This window comes from Carassius auratus, unplaced genomic scaffold (assembly GCF_003368295.1).
Source record: "Carassius auratus strain Wakin unplaced genomic scaffold, ASM336829v1 scaf_tig00017160, whole genome shotgun sequence".
In the NCBI taxonomy this organism is placed as follows: domain Eukaryota; kingdom Metazoa; phylum Chordata; class Actinopteri; order Cypriniformes; family Cyprinidae; genus Carassius; species Carassius auratus.
Window position 1 is genome coordinate 10,471 of NW_020524749.1, and position 19,470 is coordinate 29,940.

A 19,470-nucleotide genomic window follows, 5' to 3' on the forward strand; every position below is an offset into this window, starting at 1 on the left:
TCATGCATGGAGCTCTCTGGCTTCCATTCAGTTTAGAGTGGCTGGCGGATATTAGGTGTTGCGAGTCAATCCTAATATCAGACCTTCGACCCTCGCAGGGTGTCTAGGCGTTTCACCTACTCAGGAAAGAGGGGAAGGAGAAGGATAGGTAAAAGAAGAACAAAACAAAACAAGGCTGCTGTGGGTTTTCCTAGCATGTGTTACAACTACTATTGAGCTAGGATGTCAGGTGCAGCTAGTGTGTCGTGAACCTTAACTTAGTGTCAGGTGTTCTACCTATTGTGAGGATGGCTGCACGTTTCTTCATGGATGGTATGTGTAACTTTGTTACACTAAAAGTTGGATATTCTACCTGTGGGAAGAATATGTTTGTTGACTGTGTTATCAGTAGATGTGTTTACCTCTGGGTGTAGGTAATGTTGTGTATTACTGGTGTAGTGCATGTGTGGTCAGATCTGTTCAAGTCTGTGTTGTCTCCCCCTTTTTCTAGCATGTCACTTAAGACTGGCTCTCAGCATCCTTGGCTTGGATGAGGGCGTGTCCATGGTCTAATGAGGGGTCAGTCCAGCAAGGCAGGAAGTTCTTTAGCAGACAGTCGGAGGCAGTTTGGCATGGCTGTGTGAAGCTGAGTTGCAAAACTTGTCTCCTATGTTGCATTCTTCTTGTGATGCCTTCTGGCTGTAGCAGACTTTCTGACCTTCTGTGCTCTGGTGGTTGCTGTTGCACAGACAGGGAATTTGGAACTTGGAGTTGGAGTTCATTTGACAGTTTGTTAGTGACTGAGGTGATGTCCTTTAGTACCTCAGATTTTTCATCAACAGTTGGCCGTGAAAGACTTGTTCATTCTGGGTTGTTGTTGAACTGGTGCTTGTCATCTCTGATGTGGTGCACCAGGTGATCACCGGCCTTCCGTTCTGTCGCTGGTCACAGCGAGCATGACTCAACTTTGTGGTCATATGCATGTAAATTGTCTTGAAGGAATTCTCTTAGTTGTTCCATGACTTGTTCCGTGTCTTCTAATGGTAAGCGGTTATGTTCTTGTGCATACTCAGCACTGTGCATGTCTGAGTGGTGTTGAGGTGGGTTTTGTTGTCGCTTACCTACACGAGTTGCTCTTGGATGAGTCAGGTGATTACCTTTGGATCTCTGGTTAGGTTTCCAGATGTTATCCTTTTGGTTTCTTGAGAAGCGTGGCTGGTCCCATGGATTTTTCCAGCAGTTGGGCTGAAAGCGGTCGTGGATAAGGGCGTCACGTTCTCTGTGCTCTTGATGGAAGACTCTGGTGTTGTGATGCCACTGGGTGTCGTCCAGTGCAAGGCTTGAGTCTTTGTTGACAGAGTTCAAGAGTGTGGAGGTTTTGTTACCTTTCTTTGAGGCCAACTTCTGCTTGTTATAGGCCTTCTGTGTTAGGTCACGCAACTGTTGGATGGTCATGGAGTTCGGACAGGCCATGACACCTAGATGGTGACTGACTCCAGGGTGCAGATTCTTTAGGAAGAGGGTTTTGAAGTTCACATCCTCTTCAAGGTCAGAGTTGTTGTGTGCACCAAAGTAGGATTGTCGGAGTCGGTTGTAATAAGCTTGTGGAGTCTCTTGACGACCTTGTTTGGTTTCCAAGGCAGTTAACAGTCCATGTTCAGACTCTGGGTCTGTAAACTCTTTAATCAGGACCTCACGAAGTCGCTGGTAGTTTGACTTGGTTTGACTGGGCTGTCGATCTAGAAAGTTTCGTACCTCGGAACTGGACGTGGCTCTAAGGAGGTATAACCAGTCTCTGTCAGTCACATGAGGTCTCACTTCCAGATGGAATTCGATATCTCGCAGGTAAGCTTGGATGTCGGGGCTCTCTGTGGAGTTCGGGTTGAACCTGCTGATGTTTTTAGACAGCTTGTTGAGGTCTTTGATGGTCATCCCGTGTGCAGCTTCAAGGCCTTGGACGGGAGGTTTTCTTTCGTTGGCAGGAAAGGGTTGTGTGGCGAAGGCAGGTGAGGTTTTGGGTTGTGGCCCTTCGCTCCTTTCGTCAAATGCCAGTTCTTGGACGTGGGACTCTGCTCTGCTCAGCAGTGATGAGGTTAAGAGATGTTTCTCTTTCCTTGGCTCTTGTTTGTGCTTGTAAGCATTTTGGAGTTCTTTTCTGACCATGTAGAGCTCATCGTTGGTATCGTCTAGTTGTTGGGTCAGATTGTCCATTTCAGTTCTGTACCTTTCAAGGTGGTCTTTCAAAGCACTGATTTCAGAGTTCTTGTTTCTGATGTCTATCTTGGCTTTCTCCAGTAGCTGTTCGGCATACTGGAGTCTGTTTACCAGGTCTTTCTGAGCAGCCGTTGCATGTTGCTGGTCGAGCTGAGCTGCTGCCAGGGCTGCTTGGAGCTTCATAACTTGTTCTGTTGTATCCTGCTCCCTCTCGCTGGGTGCTTTGAGTTGATTTTGAACTTTCACTTCCAGCTTGTCTATGCGACGTTGAGCACGTGTCAGCTCCTCTTGAAGGTGGGTGATGTGCTTGTCGCTCAGTTTCAGCTTGGTAGTGAAGGCATAGCTTAGTGAGCTCGTGATCTTGACTAGCTCCTCGTGGTTGTTGTTCTGGCTTGAATCTTGTGTCAGGAATCTTCTCAGGATTAGGATTATTATTAAAAATAATAAGAGTTCAAATGTCTTTGGAGTGAGGCTGTCTGTCATGCCTCTCAGGAAAGTGTTCACATCTTCCCCATGGGCAATGGGGTCTGCAGTCTGCGGCATGTTGGCACGCTGGGGAGAAGAGAGATTGACACAGATCTGTGTGGAGTAAAAACCTATGTGTGGTGGGACAACTAAGTGTTGTATCAGTGATTGTGAACCACTAGTGAAATGTGGTGATGACTGTGTTGGTCTCAGGGTGTCTAAGTAGACTAGAGATGCGAAGACTTTGTCACTCTAATGAGGAAGAGGAAAGAGAGACAGAGGTGAAAAACAAATTCAAATGACAAGCAAAATTTATGTTTTTCAAATGAGGAAAATATTTTTTTTTCCAATTAAATGTTATCAAAAACGTAAACAATATTATTATATTTCTTTCTTTGGACAAAAGAATACAATAATAATTCTGATATCTCTTTTCTTAGTCTGACAGGATTGACACCGTACACCTTTCAGTTGGACCACTCACCAGGGAGTCAGCGAAGGCGACAGTTGCTCAACACGTATCTCTATTAAATTGATCTAAACGTTGGATGAGATGCTAAAACTTGGATTGCGTTTCCAAATGTAGGGAGGTTAGGAAGAACAAATGAGAGGATGATTACAATCAAATTCATAAGAATGATTCGTCGTCTTTGGCACGATTGTGTATTTACTTCACTTAGAATTGATTGATGGTTCTTACATGTCCTACAAATGTAAAAAGAGAAGAGGAAAGTAAAAGAGAGAGAGGACGGAGATGGTAAGTCTCAGTAGTGGTTATCTGAACTACAAGGAGAGCGTTGTGTTAGTTGCTGCACAACTTATCAAACAAAATAAACTTTAAGTGAAAGAGAGTTGTTGTCTTTCTAATTTATTTGAACTCGTAGTGAGGGATAACAATGTCTCCTTTTAGGACTCAGGTTTGTCGTTCCCAGGCTAGGATACACAAAATAAATGGTAAGAAATAGGAAAATTAAAAAAAACAAAATAAATGGGCAAAATATGCAAAAATGAAATTAAAAAGAGGAAATCAATACATAAAACAATAGTGGTTAAGTGTATAACCAAAACAGGAAGAGGGGTAAAACGCATTCAAATAAGTAAAGGTCTGAATAGCATATATTCAGATGGGTAATAAATAAATTAGGAAGAATAAGTTTACTTTAACTTCCAAAGTTCAAGGCTTATTCATTCCTAAAATAATTAGACCCAAAAGAGAATACTAGAAATAAAAGAACATATGAAATGATCTGAAAGGGAAATTTTAAATGCTTCCAAATAAATGTAATGTTTCAATTAAATTTCAATTTGACAATTAATAATTGTGAGTCAGTATTTCCCTTTCTAGTAAAATGAAAATAAGTGGTCTAGTGAGAAAAGAGAGCGATAAAAAGAAAGAGACTAACAAGTGTTAGTTAAGATGTTTAAAATGGTTAAATCACGTCAGCGTTGCCCAAACACACATTATTCTACCACTGGATGGTAATGCTAACGGCTAACCTTTGAGGCTAGTGGCTTTAGTATAGACTTCAATGTAAATGCAATGGTTTCGTTAGCTTAGCGACACCGCGGAGTTTGTGCGCTGCGCGTGCACAGTTCAGAGTTGCTCCGGAAGTACGTTAGGCTTCCGGGTCACGGTCGTCACTATGGCAACCAAAACACATTCTAGTGGATCAGCACATGAATCGTTGCATTGTTGCAAATACAGTTAAGCATGTTACATGAAATGTCGGCTCATTTCAACACTGTACAAATAACAACACCGCCTTTCAGTTGGTTTTGCGATGTGGCACTTAAACTCTCAGTTTGTATAGAGTTAAATTTATCTTAATTCAAATAGCAGCTTCCTGCTGTAGTTATTATATCAATCTCAGCAATTTGATTCTCCGTGCCAGTTTTTCTGGACACAAACATAAAAGTTTTCCTTCGCTGTTGGTACACAGTTAAAATTTACTTGATCAAGCTTTTAAAACACTCCCATTCAAATTACTCTCGGGCACACGCAGTGTTACGCGAGATTGCATTCACTTTGTGAACGGATACAAATGGGCAAACATTGTTCTCTAATGTTTAATGTTAACTTAGGGGAGTCGAATATCAAATTTGATTCGGCAGTGGAACACGCACTGGCAATCAAACTATATGAAATATGAATACGGGGACTTTGATAAATAGATTGAGGAACCCGCTCAAAACTATTCTTTATTCACCGATTTATATCCCTTTTGAAACACTAACAGTTTAGCTCCGTTCAGCAAACAGTGACTGAGATAGCGTTTGAGACACTGGAACACGCAGTGAAATCAAATCAGCTATAAAACAAGGCATTACACAAATGAGGAACACGCTCAATTTCTACCTTATTGTACGATCTCAGATGTTTACTTTTAAGTTCACTTACAGCTGTTAACAACGGGGAGACGGACTCGAGTTAAAGTCTCCTCTAGCTCCTTTCATTCAAGCGGGAGGGCGCGCGCTGCTTACGTCACGCGTCACACACACATACTCAGGTCTCGCATGCTTCTCATCTTTCATTCCTTTAGCAAAATCAAAGATTAAATAACTTGGTTTATGCTCACAATTTAGATTAAACTGCCCGCAATCATTCTCCACCATTATAAATGTAAGGGAAACAGGTCAATTTAGCTCAAAGGGAATCATTTAAGATTTTAAAGGGAATTTGAACAGAATCACTGTTTCACGGCTGTTCACGGAGACGCGCCTGCGGTTCAGTGAACGAGCCGTTTAACATCAAATCTGCGCTGGATACTAATATCCAAACTATAGTGAAAACACTATCAATTAGCACAGTAACAAGATCGGCAGCTTAAGACATTAACTTGTAAGCACAAAACACAAGATACTTCTCTTTTCAATATGAATAAGGCTTTATTAGATAAATCTAAGACATATAAACTAATCTAACACATAAACGCACGCACACACACATTCACACAAGTTGCAGGAAGATCGAAAGTTAGGGAAATATGAGTTTAAGAGAATAGAAATATGGAATCCCAAGTTTACAGCAATACGTTAAATTGCATAGACATGAACAACCATCAATCACGTAATTAGCGCTCGCATTGAGTTCCTCAATGGGGTTAAAATTATATTAGATACACCAGCACAACAAATATCTGGGAATACGTTGCCTTCGTTTGCTGTGAAAGGGACTCCAGTTGAAAGGGGTATCCCGGTGTCGCTGATTGGCTGGAAGTTCAGTTGGCTGAAGTGACCTCTTGGGGAGCCCGTGCTTGGGCGTTGGCTGAAGCTGGAGTTGTGTGGCTGGTCGGAGTTCAAACGCGCAGACGAGGTCGACGTTACAAAACTTAACTCAGAACACGAAACTCTCAAACGGAAAAGAAAAGAAATAAAGTTTGACGAGACTAGGTTGTGTTTCTTCTCATTGTGGCATAAGTAGCAGCAGGCAGGCACGCTGGAACCGCGCTCGAAGAACCATGATGACTAACCGCATGGCTAGATGCTACAAGCTAAAGCTAGGTAGCAAAGCTACAAGCTAAGAGCAGGCATGACTGATAGCACGAGCAAGGCTGGAACTAAAAGCCGACATGGCTAATAGCAGCAGCTAGACTAGAACTAAAAGCAGAATTTCATGGGGTCCAAAGTATTTAAAACTTCCTTGTTGGCCACCCCTCAAATGTTGCCTTGACCAATCAGATATGTTCTTGGGGTGGGTATCATAAATCATTTGTTTATCTTACCAAGCATGTGGTTCTTGCCTCACAGGGTCTAATTTTGGACATGATTCCTATAACATGATTATGATATATTTTACAAATAAATGATTGTCAGGACAATATCAAGCAAGAAAATGCGATTATTTCAATACTAGACATGACTAGGTATCCTATAGTGATCAAAAGACATACACAATAAGTGATTATACATGATAGTCAAATGTGTGGGTTACACGTAAATGAATATGGAGTTAAGCAATGGAATGATTCATTCATAAGTCTTTTTTTGAGTTCATTCTGGTCCATATATAATGTATAAAAAGGGTTTCTTTGCCATTCTCTGGCAAAGGACTTTTCTGTGAAGACAAAGGTTCAAAGCCCTTCCCCCTTAGGAATTTCAGTCTGGTTCCACTGGCTGGGGGGGGAAGTCAATGCAAGTATTTAACTTGATCTCCTGGGTTTACATGTGATGTCCAGCGTTGCATTTCAATCACGAACAATAAATTTGACAATCTCTTCTTCGAATTAAAATTGTCAATAATTGTTCTATTGGTGTTAATGTTGAAAGCTGTTGTGTGAACAAGTTGGTTGGTTGGTTATCTTGCTTGGTTCTTGTGGCACTAGAACTGATTTATGACTTCCTGAGGAATTCAGCTCATGTTTCAATGCACACAGCTCTGATAGACTCTTTGATTTGTCTGATTTGACTCATTTCTGCTACAGTAGTTATTCAGGAGGTATCACAGAATATATTAGTTACTGATTAGCTAACTGTTACTTAACACAATCATAAAATTATATTACATACTTATTAGTTAACACATCTTTCTTAGTAGTTAACAGTAGTGAGTTAAGTGTTAATGAATAATCACCTGTTAGTTCTTCAATAATTCCTAATTAGTTATGTAGTAAGTAAGAAACAGTATTTTAAAGTGTTACCAAATATTTTAACATTTAGCCCACAAGACAAAAAAAAAAATGCTGAAATTATTAAAATAACCCCACTCAAAAGTTTGGGAACCCTTGGTTCTTAGTACTGTGTTCTGTTACCTGATGATCCTCGACTGTCTTTCTGTTTTGTGATGGTTGTGCATGAGTCCCTTGTTTGTTCTGAACAGTTAAACTGAGCAGCGTTCTTCAGAAAAATCTTTAAGGTCCTGCAGATTCTTCAGTTTTCCAGCATCTTTGCATATTTGAACCCTTTCCAGCAGTGACTTTATGATTTTGAGATGCATCTTATCACACTAAGGACATCTGAGGGACTCAAACACAACTATTAAAAAAGATTCAAACGTTCACTGATGCTCCAGAAGGAAACAAGATGCATTAAGAGCTGGGGGGAAAACTTTTGAACACAATGAAGATGGCCAAATTTGTCTTATTTTGTTGAAATATTATTTTTTTTCCATTTAGTTCTGCCCTTCGTAAGCAACAGAAGATACTTGTATGTTTCCCGGTACACAAATTAAGTACAATTTACCTTGATCTTCAAATTCCAAAAGTTTTCACCCCCCAGCTCTTAATGCATCTTGTTTCCTTCCACACATAATTTACTCTGGATTCAATTCTCTTAGGCACATAGATGGAAACCACAAACTTGTGAGATAGAGGATGGTGTTCCATGGCTGTGTGGATGGTTTCAGTCGTACCATTATCTACCTCGCTTGTCTAGACAACAACAGAGCCTCTAGTGTTTTATCACTATTCAGTACTGGTGTTCAGAACTTCGGAATGCCATCTAGGGTGAGGAGTGATCATGGACTTGAAAACACTGGTGTTGCCCGTTTCATGCTTTACAGGAGAGGATTAAACAGACATAGTGTTATTACTGGCAGGTCGGTGCATAATCCAAGAATTGAGAGGTTATGAGCCGAGCTAAATCGAGTAGTGTCGTTTCAGTTTGTTAATCTTTTCAACTTTATGGAGGAGCATGGTGTGTTAGATTCACCTAATGAGCTCCATTTATTTTGTCTTCATTATATATATTTACCACGAATTCAAAGAAGTGCCACTGAATTTCAGAACCAGTAGAATAACCATGGTCTATCAACCAAAGGGGGACAAACCCCTCTTCAGCTGTGGCAAAGGGGCATAGTCAGCAATGAAGGAATTCATAACCCAGGTATGAATGGTATTTATGACACAGGCAGTGGTTTTGGTAATGATGACAACACATCACTCTCAGACTTACAGACAAATAATAACGTTGTTGTTCCATCAATTAGCATTACCCTCAGTGACACAACAATTCATACACTTCAGCAGACATTTGATCCATTTGTAGATGATGGAAATCATGGTATAGATTTGTTTTGCAACCTTGTGCAATTTCTAGAAGTAAGGCATTCCTAAAATAATTTACAAAAAAGGGAACCAAAAACCCCTCTCTACAGATATTTTTGATTTGACAAATAGAATGAGCACATTAAACAAAATAATATTTACTTGCCGTAGTTGTGTAATGCACAGAAAAATTAACACATTGCCATGCTCTGTGATGTTTAAAAGTTTAAGTTTAAAACACTTATTGTAATAGCTTTAGGTTTATAGTTTGTTTTTTTTCTATATGGGATGAGACCTTTATCAATGTGATTATGTGAGCTTAAAGCTCTATATTAACATTTTACATCCATGTGTCTGTATAAGTTGCATTAGTTGTATTATAAGTAAATGTATTTTCGATGCTTCAACAAAATCTAACTGACCCTCTGATGTCACATGGACTACTTTGATGATGTTTTTCTTACCTTTCTGGACATGGACAGTATACCGTACACACAGCTTCAATGAAGGGACTGAGAGCTCTCGGACTAAATCTAAAATAACTTAAACTGTGTTCTGAAGATAAACGGAGGTCTTACGGAACTAACCCTTTAATATACACAGATCATTAAATATTAAAATTAGCCCAGCCTGCATTTGCTCATTACAGTTCAGAGATCCACTCGGTCAACTTAGGTCAACGCTGTACAATGGCATCACAATCTCAAACCATGTATTAAAACTGTCTTTAAATCACTGCAGTTTTAAAGATAAAATACTCTGCAATGATGTTAAATTTGCACATGGTTTGTCTTAAAGCAAATTAAAAACATCACACAGACATAAACAACATTTATGATTGATTTTCATCACAGGGGGCCTTTAACTGATTTACAAATGACAAGATTCAGTGCACTATCAATTTCAAGTGAGAAGATATTTCAGTGTATGCATGAAATGCTTAAAACTTTTACCTTCTGCATCTGTAAGGTAGTCTCTCCAGAAAGGAACAACAATTTCTTCAGTATGCCTTCTATTGCTGCCAACTGGAGATAGGCGAATGGTAAAGAGGTTATCAACCAGATCAGCTGTGAGGGTGGTAGGAGACCAGCATAGAAGGGGGCGAAAACTCTCTGGGTGAGCTTGTATTTTGTCCAGCACACCAAGTGTTTTCAGTCCATCCCGAAATCTTAGTAAAAAACAGTTAAAGTTGATTCAGTAAAAGTGTTTTGATTGGTTACTTAAGTTTCAACAAAACAAATTGTGTGTGTCTTTTATGTCTTCATGTGGCATATATGAATTATAACTATAAACCCTATAACCCTATTATAACCTATAACCCTATTAAACTATGCTATCCTCTGTACTTCAGGTTAGTTACAACAGTAAAGTATGCATGTCAAATTCATATTTTCTAGTGACACCCATGAACACTTTGCTAATTTGTGTGCATAGTATAGGACATTAAATACTTCAACAGAAATGGTCCATAGAAAACCTTGAACACAGTTTGCATGGAATTCAGATCCTTATTGTAGAATCAAAAAACTGAGGATACCTCTCAAAAGGACCACGCACTCTGTGTATCACTTGGAACGTCAGGATGTCATCTACAAGTTGATTCTTGTCTTCCATCCTCCGCAGCGGCCTCAGGCAGCCAGCAGTGGCCAAATGCTCCTCAAGTGGCTCAGTTGATGCTAGCAGCTCTTCAAATGATTTACTCTCAGTGATCTCCCAATAGATGTAATAAACAAAAACACTTTAAAGTGCCCTAATTAAATGTCTAGTGTAGAAATAGACATATAAACCACGACATGTTGTAAAACTAAGAAAAAAATATTACCCTTTTAATTTTTTCATGCAGGTCTTTATCTGCAATATCTTCTAAACCTGGCTTAGCCAATTCTGGGCCATCAACAAGGGAAGAGAACAGAGTTGGGGACAGAAAGCCTGGTGGAGGACCGCCATGTACAAGGCTTACTGCTATAGCTCTGCCTGCAATGAAGTACCTGTCCTCTCTCATGGCTAGTGAAAATGAAATTATATATATATGTGACTGTGCATGCATACAAAGATTTTACATATACCAGTACCATCATATAAAATATAGTAATTGTTTTATGTAATAAATAATCAATACATTACCAGTACTGTCAAGGGCCAAGTTCATTTTATCTTCGTCTCCCTCAAACATTGGAGATTGCAGCAAAGCCTCTATTAGAAGTCTTAGAAATTCACAGCCTCCTCAGGTATGCCCATATCATCAGAAAACCTGACAGAAATAGTGTGACATGGATCGTATGTTCCTCATTTAAAACCTCTGATGGCTCCATCCAGGACTGTGTATCGGTTAATATCAAACTTGTATTTCTTCTTGTAAGATCTTGCAAAATATCTTTCGCTGGCACTGGACATCCTGTGGCCTGTCTAAAACAATTGAGAATAATATAAGTTACAATGCTTGCTACTTTTAAGAGAGTGGTATTATGTTTTGTTCAATCTCATTGTCAATTTTGAACAATCTGCACAACATCTGTTGATATTAATGGGCAATATACACATCATACGCATATAAATGAGCAGGTAAGGGACCCCTTCACTACATTCAATACAGACCTGTAAACTAATCAAACAATCAGAAAAATATATAAATAAGCAATGACATCAAAACTGTATCTTTGATATTGGCTACTGTAAAACAACTGCATTTTGACTAACCTTTTGCTCTGCAGGTTTGCTAGTATGGCCTGGTTTAACTCCTCATCATCAGAAGACATGTCAGAGAGTGCAGACATTACTGAAAGGTAGCTATCATAGTTCCCTGATTGATGGTGTGTTGAGGTAGAGGCTAATGCGAAACTGCTGCTCTGGTTGGGTGAGCTTGAGAAACTTTGGCCAGTAAGATCCACCAGAGGCGGATTAACTGAAATAGTTCCTCTAAATGATGAGGTAATAGGCTGACTGGTGGAAGGGACTAGACAAATAGCTTGTCGAATGGGGGTGCTCCGGCCCATCGTTATGCGCATCTCGTCAGTAAAGCCGGTTCTCTAATCAGCGGTTAATTCCATCAGGTGCGTGATTTCACATGGAGCAGATGTTACTACACAGAGCCGTTGTTAACTGAGAAGATGCACCAAAAAACGCTGAAAATGACGAGATGCGCATTAACGATCGGCCGATCGTGATCGGAGCACCCCTATTGTCGAATTGCTGCTGTGGTTGGGTGAGTTATTTCTTTGATTGGTCAAGGCAGGAGTTTGAGATAATAATGCACCAGACACATGTGATGAGGCAAAAGGTTGAACTTCAAGAGTACAGTTCGGTGGGGAGCCAGAGGCCATTAGACTGGTGAAACTGTCAGAGTCTATTTTGTGTTAAAGATGAGGAGCGCAGCTGCCTCGCTGAACCACTGTTTTCCTCACAGTTGCTTTCTTCACTGCAATAGCCTGTAATATCATCCTTGGAAATACATCAAAAAAACTTTTTCAGATACAGTATGCTAAATTTCAACAGTAATCTGAACAGTACCTGGAACCACTAGGATTTCTGATTATATTTTGAACAATTACTTTTGCTGTCCTCTTCTATTCTAAGATCTCAGTTAGTTCAATTTCCTTTATTTTAATTAACAGGCATTGTAACTCTGCTCTAGTCTATTTGAGTAAAACAAATTACATAGTTCCTCAAAATGTTCATAGCTACAAAGCAGAAATTAAATAATAACAAGAAGCGATATAACACAGCTCAGAGATAAGTAAAAAATTTAATCTGCATGCATGATTATGCATCAATTAAAGGTAATTGTTATTACAATGCTCTGCAGGTCAATTCAAATGTGATGTAACCTACCAAAATTGGCTTTGATGGTCTACAGGGTTTTTGATTTATATACTTTATGTATGAGACTCTCATCCAGCTCCTGTCCAGCACGCAGTTTGGGTGTAATCAATTTGTGGCCACATGCCATCAGAAACTCTATGCTGTAAAACAATGGTTAAATTTAATTCAACTTTCACCAATGGAAATGACATAACCTTTAAATTATTTATGATAGAATAATTACCCCAGTGTCACAATATAATAAAGTACATGTTGTTACCTCATGTTAGCAGAGAGCTTTTCTCCAAAGGCATATTATTTGTTCCGTGACAGTCCTATGGTCCCAGGATTTCTGGAATTCAAATCCATTCAATATATGTCCTTGTTCATGTAACTGTTGCTTTATTGCGATGCTTGACAACAACACAGCTTGATGGCGTTGGAAGAAGGATGACATCTTTGCTGAATGTATCGTGGAACTGTGTTTTGGCCCTAGAAAACAAAGCCAATATTATATTTGGTATTTATTTATCCATTATTGCAGTCATGAATCAAGTTAATCGAACCATAAAACATGACCATTTATGATATATGTATTTTTATATTCCTATCACAGCTCTTTTAATAAAGTTGGTGGTGATCATTCATTTCATTATTAATGCCCTTTAACACTACACTAAAACTGGTCAGAGTACATCTAATCATCCTATCATTTAAAATAACTATACATATATATATATATATTTAAACAAAACAATTGTAATAGGCTCTATGGAGCTGCTTATGAACACCTGTCAAGTCAAATTAACATTGTGAACACTGACAGGGCTTTTTGATAATGTATACTGTTTCAATACAGAACAGTAGTGTTTGATCAGTATTTAACCTCCAAGATTGTTGTATGATGTGATTAAATGAAGAAAGCCATCTATATAACTATAGATTGATGCATGCTTACTCAGAAACATATTATTTCTTTCTAGAAGTGTCAGGTTTTACATGTCCTGAACATGTGTTTGAGTATTCTTTTTCCCTAGGGTCACAAGGTCAGCTAAAAAGGACCAGGGGGCCTCTTCTATGCACTATGAGGGAGACATGCCGTACTCTAACATGTCCAAATGTACATTAGATATTAAGAACTCTGTTTTATCCTGTATTCCTATTCTTCAAGATTAATGTCAGCCTGCTTTGTGTGTGTAACCAACCGTAGTGATAAGAAGACTTGCCAGTGCTAGAGAACCTTGGGAATGAGCAGATAAGGGCTGTTCTTGGGTATGTGTGTGTGCCCATAAAATGATGATGCCGACATTGCTGGATTCCAGACCTAGGATGAGGAGTGTTCTTCAACCGTGCTGACGCCTGCTATAATCACTGGAGATATGCTGAAGATGTATATGCCCATATGTGAAGATTGTCTAAGTTTATCTAGGTTTTGGAAGCAATTAGATTGCTGCTGACCAGTGCTTTGACATAATTTAAGTCTTCTGTCTGGAGTATAACTATGACTGATTTTGTATTGTACGGCAGTTCAGCTTACGATCTTCTTCGAGGGTATTGGCGCTGACTTCTGCTGATGAAACTGCAAACTATTTCATTTAAGTAAAATTATTATTATTAATTTAACTCATCTCTGACTCCTGGTCTTCATTACCACAACACCTGCTCCTTGGGTTTTGAACTGTTATCCCCAACATTAGTTTATAATAATTTTGAGTAAATAAATATCACTGCCAAATGACAAACATGAACGAGGGTTTTTAAGACATTGATCACATAGCTGATCTCTAAGCATTTATCACTGACAAAACAGTGAGAACTAAATTGACTTTATACTAAGTATTGAGGATTTGCTTCTGAATGTGTCGTTAATATAGTCTGAGTACAGTAATATGGTATGATAATCGACAAGATTTGCATTAAAAAAAAAAGTAATAATAAGGCAATGAGTATGATTAACAGTAATGTCATGGTATAAAAATACATGCATGACAATAAGTGGACAGGTTAGTTGTATTTAAAAGTTAGACACTTCGATACTTAAAATGTAATTTTGACCAAATGTTGTTAACAATGACAAGTTTAGGTTTATGGTTCATGTATGTTTAAACAGCATGTGAACTATGATGACTGCAACTGGATTTGTGGTGAAAGTAAAACTTAATAAAAGGGCCATTAAGTAGTAAACTAGGAACTGCTCTAGGTTTTCAAGGAAATAATGATTATGATTATTTTTATTTTTATTTTTAAAGATGGCTCAATATTGATCTTACTTGTTGATTAAAGTATATATGAATGATTCACCGGAAAATACATTATGTGAAGAAAGACAGATATTGTGGGATTAAGTAAGTAGATGAATGGGAATGTATATGGGAAGTAAGAAAGTAATATGGGAAGTATTTTGTACAAAATAATGTGTTTATTACTAGAAATGTCAGCCAGTACCAGAGATCTTAAGTACCTGTACCTGACCTCATTTATTAGACCAGATGTGGGGTATTGGACCCCACATTAATCTAAAACGGGGGACTGAAGGAGTGATATCAGTATCCTTCATACTGATATTAATTATATTATTACATGATTTCTTGTTTGACTATTAATCAAGTTATGGCAAGAGTGAAAGGTGTAACCTTATGTCTGCTGTATTTCTTTTCCTCAAGATTAATGTCCACATATTATGTGTATGTATCCAACCGTAATGATAAGACACTTGCCAGTGCTAGAAAGCCTTGAATTTTAGATAAGTTCTCTGTGTATGTGTGTTAGTATCTGTCTGTACAGGGAGAAGCTCAGACAGTCCCAGGACAAACGATCAACTGCCAGTGTCCAGCATATCAGATCTACGTCTTTGGAGAGTTTTATCTAGGTTTTGGAACCAATCAGAATTTTGTTGACTTATGTATTGACGCAATTAGTATCCTCTGTCAGGGTATAACTGTGGTTGATTTTGTATTGTACGGGGGCGGCCTGCAAACTCCTTCGAGAGTGTTGAAGCTGACTTCTGCTGATGAAATTGCAAACTATTTTCTTCAAGTAAAATTATTATTATTAATTGAACTCATCTCTGACTCCTGGTCTTCATTGCGACATGTCTGGTCCTTGGGTTTTAACTGTAAATTCCCCTACAGCTTACATATTGTCAATCGAGGACATAAGTTATAATTTTAATTATATTTATATTTATATTTAAAATATCATTTGATTGTGGGAAATCCAAAGACATAATTTTCACGACTGACTCACAGAATGATTCTTAACACAATACATCATTTGAGATCTTCACTTTGGAAGAAGAAGAAAAAGATAATAGGAATGAAAGTTTAATGTTCTATGACACGGAAAAGGAGTTGCTATGATTAACTTATTTTGTGTAATTCTGGATTGAAAAGGACATGAGGACTGTTTCCCTGAATATTGTAAGTATCGTCAGATTACGTTGGATTGTTTAATGCTGGAACATTTTAAATGATGAATTAAATACATCCATGGTGAAGTTATGAAAGAGTCATAAATCAGTACAATACTTTTTTTGAGTAAATGAGACTGTTATAAGAAATAACCTCCATCAGCAGCTGCAGTGTCTCTCAGCTGTATCAGTGCAGTCACTGTGACTCTGACTGACGGAGGTTTTTGTACGACTCTTTATCACTGTGTGAACACCCAGCTACTACTGATCAGGTGTACACTCTGACAGTAATAATCTCCTGTATCTTCAGTCTGGACTCCTCTGATGGTCAGAGTGAAATCTTTTCCAGTACTCGCTGTTCCACTGCCACTGAATCTAGATGGAGTTCCTGTCTGAAGGGTGTTTATGTAATAAATGAGGAGTTTAGGAGTTTCTCCAGGTTTCTGCTGATACCAGGCTAAGTAGGTGCTGTATATCCCTACATCTATGTTACACTCTATTGTAGCTGTTTGACCGAGCTGGACAGTTTTAACTTTAGGTTGAGTCAAAGTGACTCCTCTGGAGGCTGAAGAAGAGAAAATAAAGTTAGTTTGTCAGTAAATCACCTTTATAGCAGAATATTGGTATATTAAAATGGTAAAATAACAACAAGAACAAAAGCTTATTATTCAAGCTTATATATCAAACATAATATTTCACCTTGAATAAAAGCCACAATGGTCCAGATGAGGATGATGATGTTGTTCATTGTTGTTGTTGTGTCTTGTGTGATGATGAAGATTGTGTTCTGTTCTGCTCTCAGTCATGAAGTGTTAAACTCACAGCTCTATAAACACTCTCAGAGCACTGAAGCATGTGCTGACCATGCAAAGAAGTGGGCAGGATTCACAACAGCTGTATTTAAGGAGATGCTGTTACAGATGTTACATGTACTTACTCTAACAACAACAGTAAATTATGCATAATCCAAAACCCTAACCATAACCATACATTCATAGAAATTAATATTACTCAGTATTTATGTAATTACACTGCAACATCACCTTTAAATAAAGTACAGCATATTAATATAAAAACTTTACACTGAATGCAATGTGACACAAAACCCTTTTTAGAATCACCCTCTTCAGAAATATTTATCACAAATGATTCATTTATTATATTAATTTATATTATATCATATGATATTCACGAGGGAGGACCACCATTATGTAGAATAAAGCAGCTATTTCTAAACCTCTGATTTAACTCTTCATCTCATTACTGTACTTTACACCATTTCTGTTGAGAGTGAGTTTTTGCAAGTGAAGGGTGAGAATAAGAAGAATAAAACCCTTTATGAAACATTATAATCAAGATGAATTACACACTGACATGATGATAAATTGATTTCAACTGAATAAACTTATTACAAGATTGCACAACTAATATAGATTAATGTCAGAAATCAATATTTATTCAGTGGTGAGTCAATGTCATGTTGTTATGTGAGACAGAAATACATTTTTACATTTAAAAAATATTTTGTATGAAGGAGTTTAACATTTGAAAAATGGAGAGATGTTTCTACTCTCAGTGTGTTGAAGTGTCTCTCTCTCTCTGCTGGAGTGTGTGTTCACTCGAGTGGAATAGAGGTTTTTGTACGAGTGTTTCATTAGATTGTATCACTGTGGTACACATTCGGTGGAGGAACTAAACTGGTGCTCGGTAAGTCTGTTAAAATTCTCCATTAAAAACATACAGTTTAGATGGTGTACAATTATTATTATTAGCATTATTTTATTTATTTTTTTTCGAACCAGAATTTTATTTAATTAATTTTATTTATTTTTATATAAATAAAACTTATATTTTGGTAAAACAATAATGTTTATTTTGTTAATATCAGTTAAATACATTAGTCTCTGTGAAGTAACAATGAAAGATTATTGTAAAGCATTTCCTAGTCTACTCCATATTAAATGTTTACTAATACAGTTTTAAAATCCAAAGTTTATCTGCTAATATTAATTAATGGACCCGAGTTGACATGAACTAACAATGAACGGTTGAACCTTTATTAATCATTGTTAACTAATAATAATAAATACTGTAACAAATGTATTGTTCATTGTTAGTTAAAATGAATTAACACATTAATTAATGTTAACTTATGAACCTTACTGCAAAGTGTTACACATTTTATGAATATAGTTTTACAGTAAATATTTAAACTAAAATATTGTGCCGTTTAGATATTCAGATGATTTCAACTGAATTATTAATTTTTTCATAATGTGTCACACTCTTGATTGTATTATTTATCACATATCGTATACATGGGGAATATATATATATATATATATATATATATATATATATATATATATATATATATATATATATATATATATATATATATATTTAAAATGAAAGTACAAATACTTTAAAATGTAAATGGAGCTACTTTCTATAGATCAATCAATGGTTTTGAATCTATTTTGCTCATGTTGTGCTCATAGTTCAGTGCATTTAAGAAAAGCTCATTATATATAAGAACTCAGTTGCTTAATTTCTAATTCCAGTATCATTTGTAGTCACACAATATCCGTGAAATTGTGTTTTGAGTTGAATTTCTCAGTTACTACGATACAAAGACATCATTTAGGGATATAAATCTACTGGGATTAAAGCAGTAAAATATCTTAATATATTTTGTTTCATCTTTTAGGTTTCATTGAAATGTATGTAGTGTTTGTGTTTTCTCTGTGTTTGTGAATGTGTTGTGTTTGTCTCCTGCAGCTGGTCCCACAGTGAAGCCCTCAGTGTCTCTGCTGCCGCCCTCTTCTCTGCAGATCTCTGGAGACTCAGCCGCACTGCTCTGCCTGCTCAGCTCTTACTCTCCACAGGGGGCGCTGGTGAGCTGGACACTGGACGGCTCAGAGGTCACCGAGGGGGTTGTGACCAGCGCAGAGAGCGAGCAGGACGGCCGCTACAGCCGCAGTAGTGTCCTGACCCTCAGCAAAACACGCTGGGAAGCGGGAGAGCAGTACGTCTGCAGAGTAACACATGATGGAGCTCCTCATGAGGCCTCGTTCCACAAGAGTCGCTGTTAGTCGCTCGCAGTGCTGATGTTTCTCCAGTGAGCGCTGCTCTCTCCTGAAGATGAGCGTATCTGAGTGTCCTGTGTCAGGCAGGATTCACATGAGTCTAGTGCTGCAGCTGTAGTCATTTACAACTCAATACTGAAAGAGAGCTCTAGTGTCAAAGCACTGGCTGATCTTTCAATCTGCTGTGTTTGCTGCAACATTCAATAAAGCTTCTCAACAAACTCCATTTGTGTCTGACAACATCATTCAACTAACAGATGAAGATGCATGTAGTGTTTGTCCAGGTGTTTTTCAGAAGCTCGATCAGTAGCAGTAAATCTAGTCAAATAAAGCTCTTGGGGTTTGAACATGGTCTCTGGAGACAGAGCTGCTCTATTCTGAGAGGATCACAATCACTCCACCAATGCAAATGAGATTTTCAGCTCACACTCCCAGAGTCACTGTTTGATTGGTTACATGATCTGGACTGAAACACACCAGTTTCACTTCTGCTGTAGTCAAGCAGCCCAGGTGAATAATACAAGTTTAAAATATT

At 37.9% G+C, this 19,470-nt stretch overlaps 1 gene segment (V, D, J or C); it reads left to right on the forward strand.

The window, feature by feature from the left end:
* The first annotated feature begins 17,406 nt into the window (after positions 1-17,406).
* LOC113075559 (immunoglobulin lambda constant 7-like) lies at positions 17,407-19,159 on the forward strand. The segment is given in 3 exon segments: positions 17,407-17,421; positions 17,505-17,553; positions 18,628-19,159. Coding segments are annotated over 3 exon segments (378 nt in total).
* The last annotated feature ends 311 nt before the right edge of the window (positions 19,160-19,470 follow it).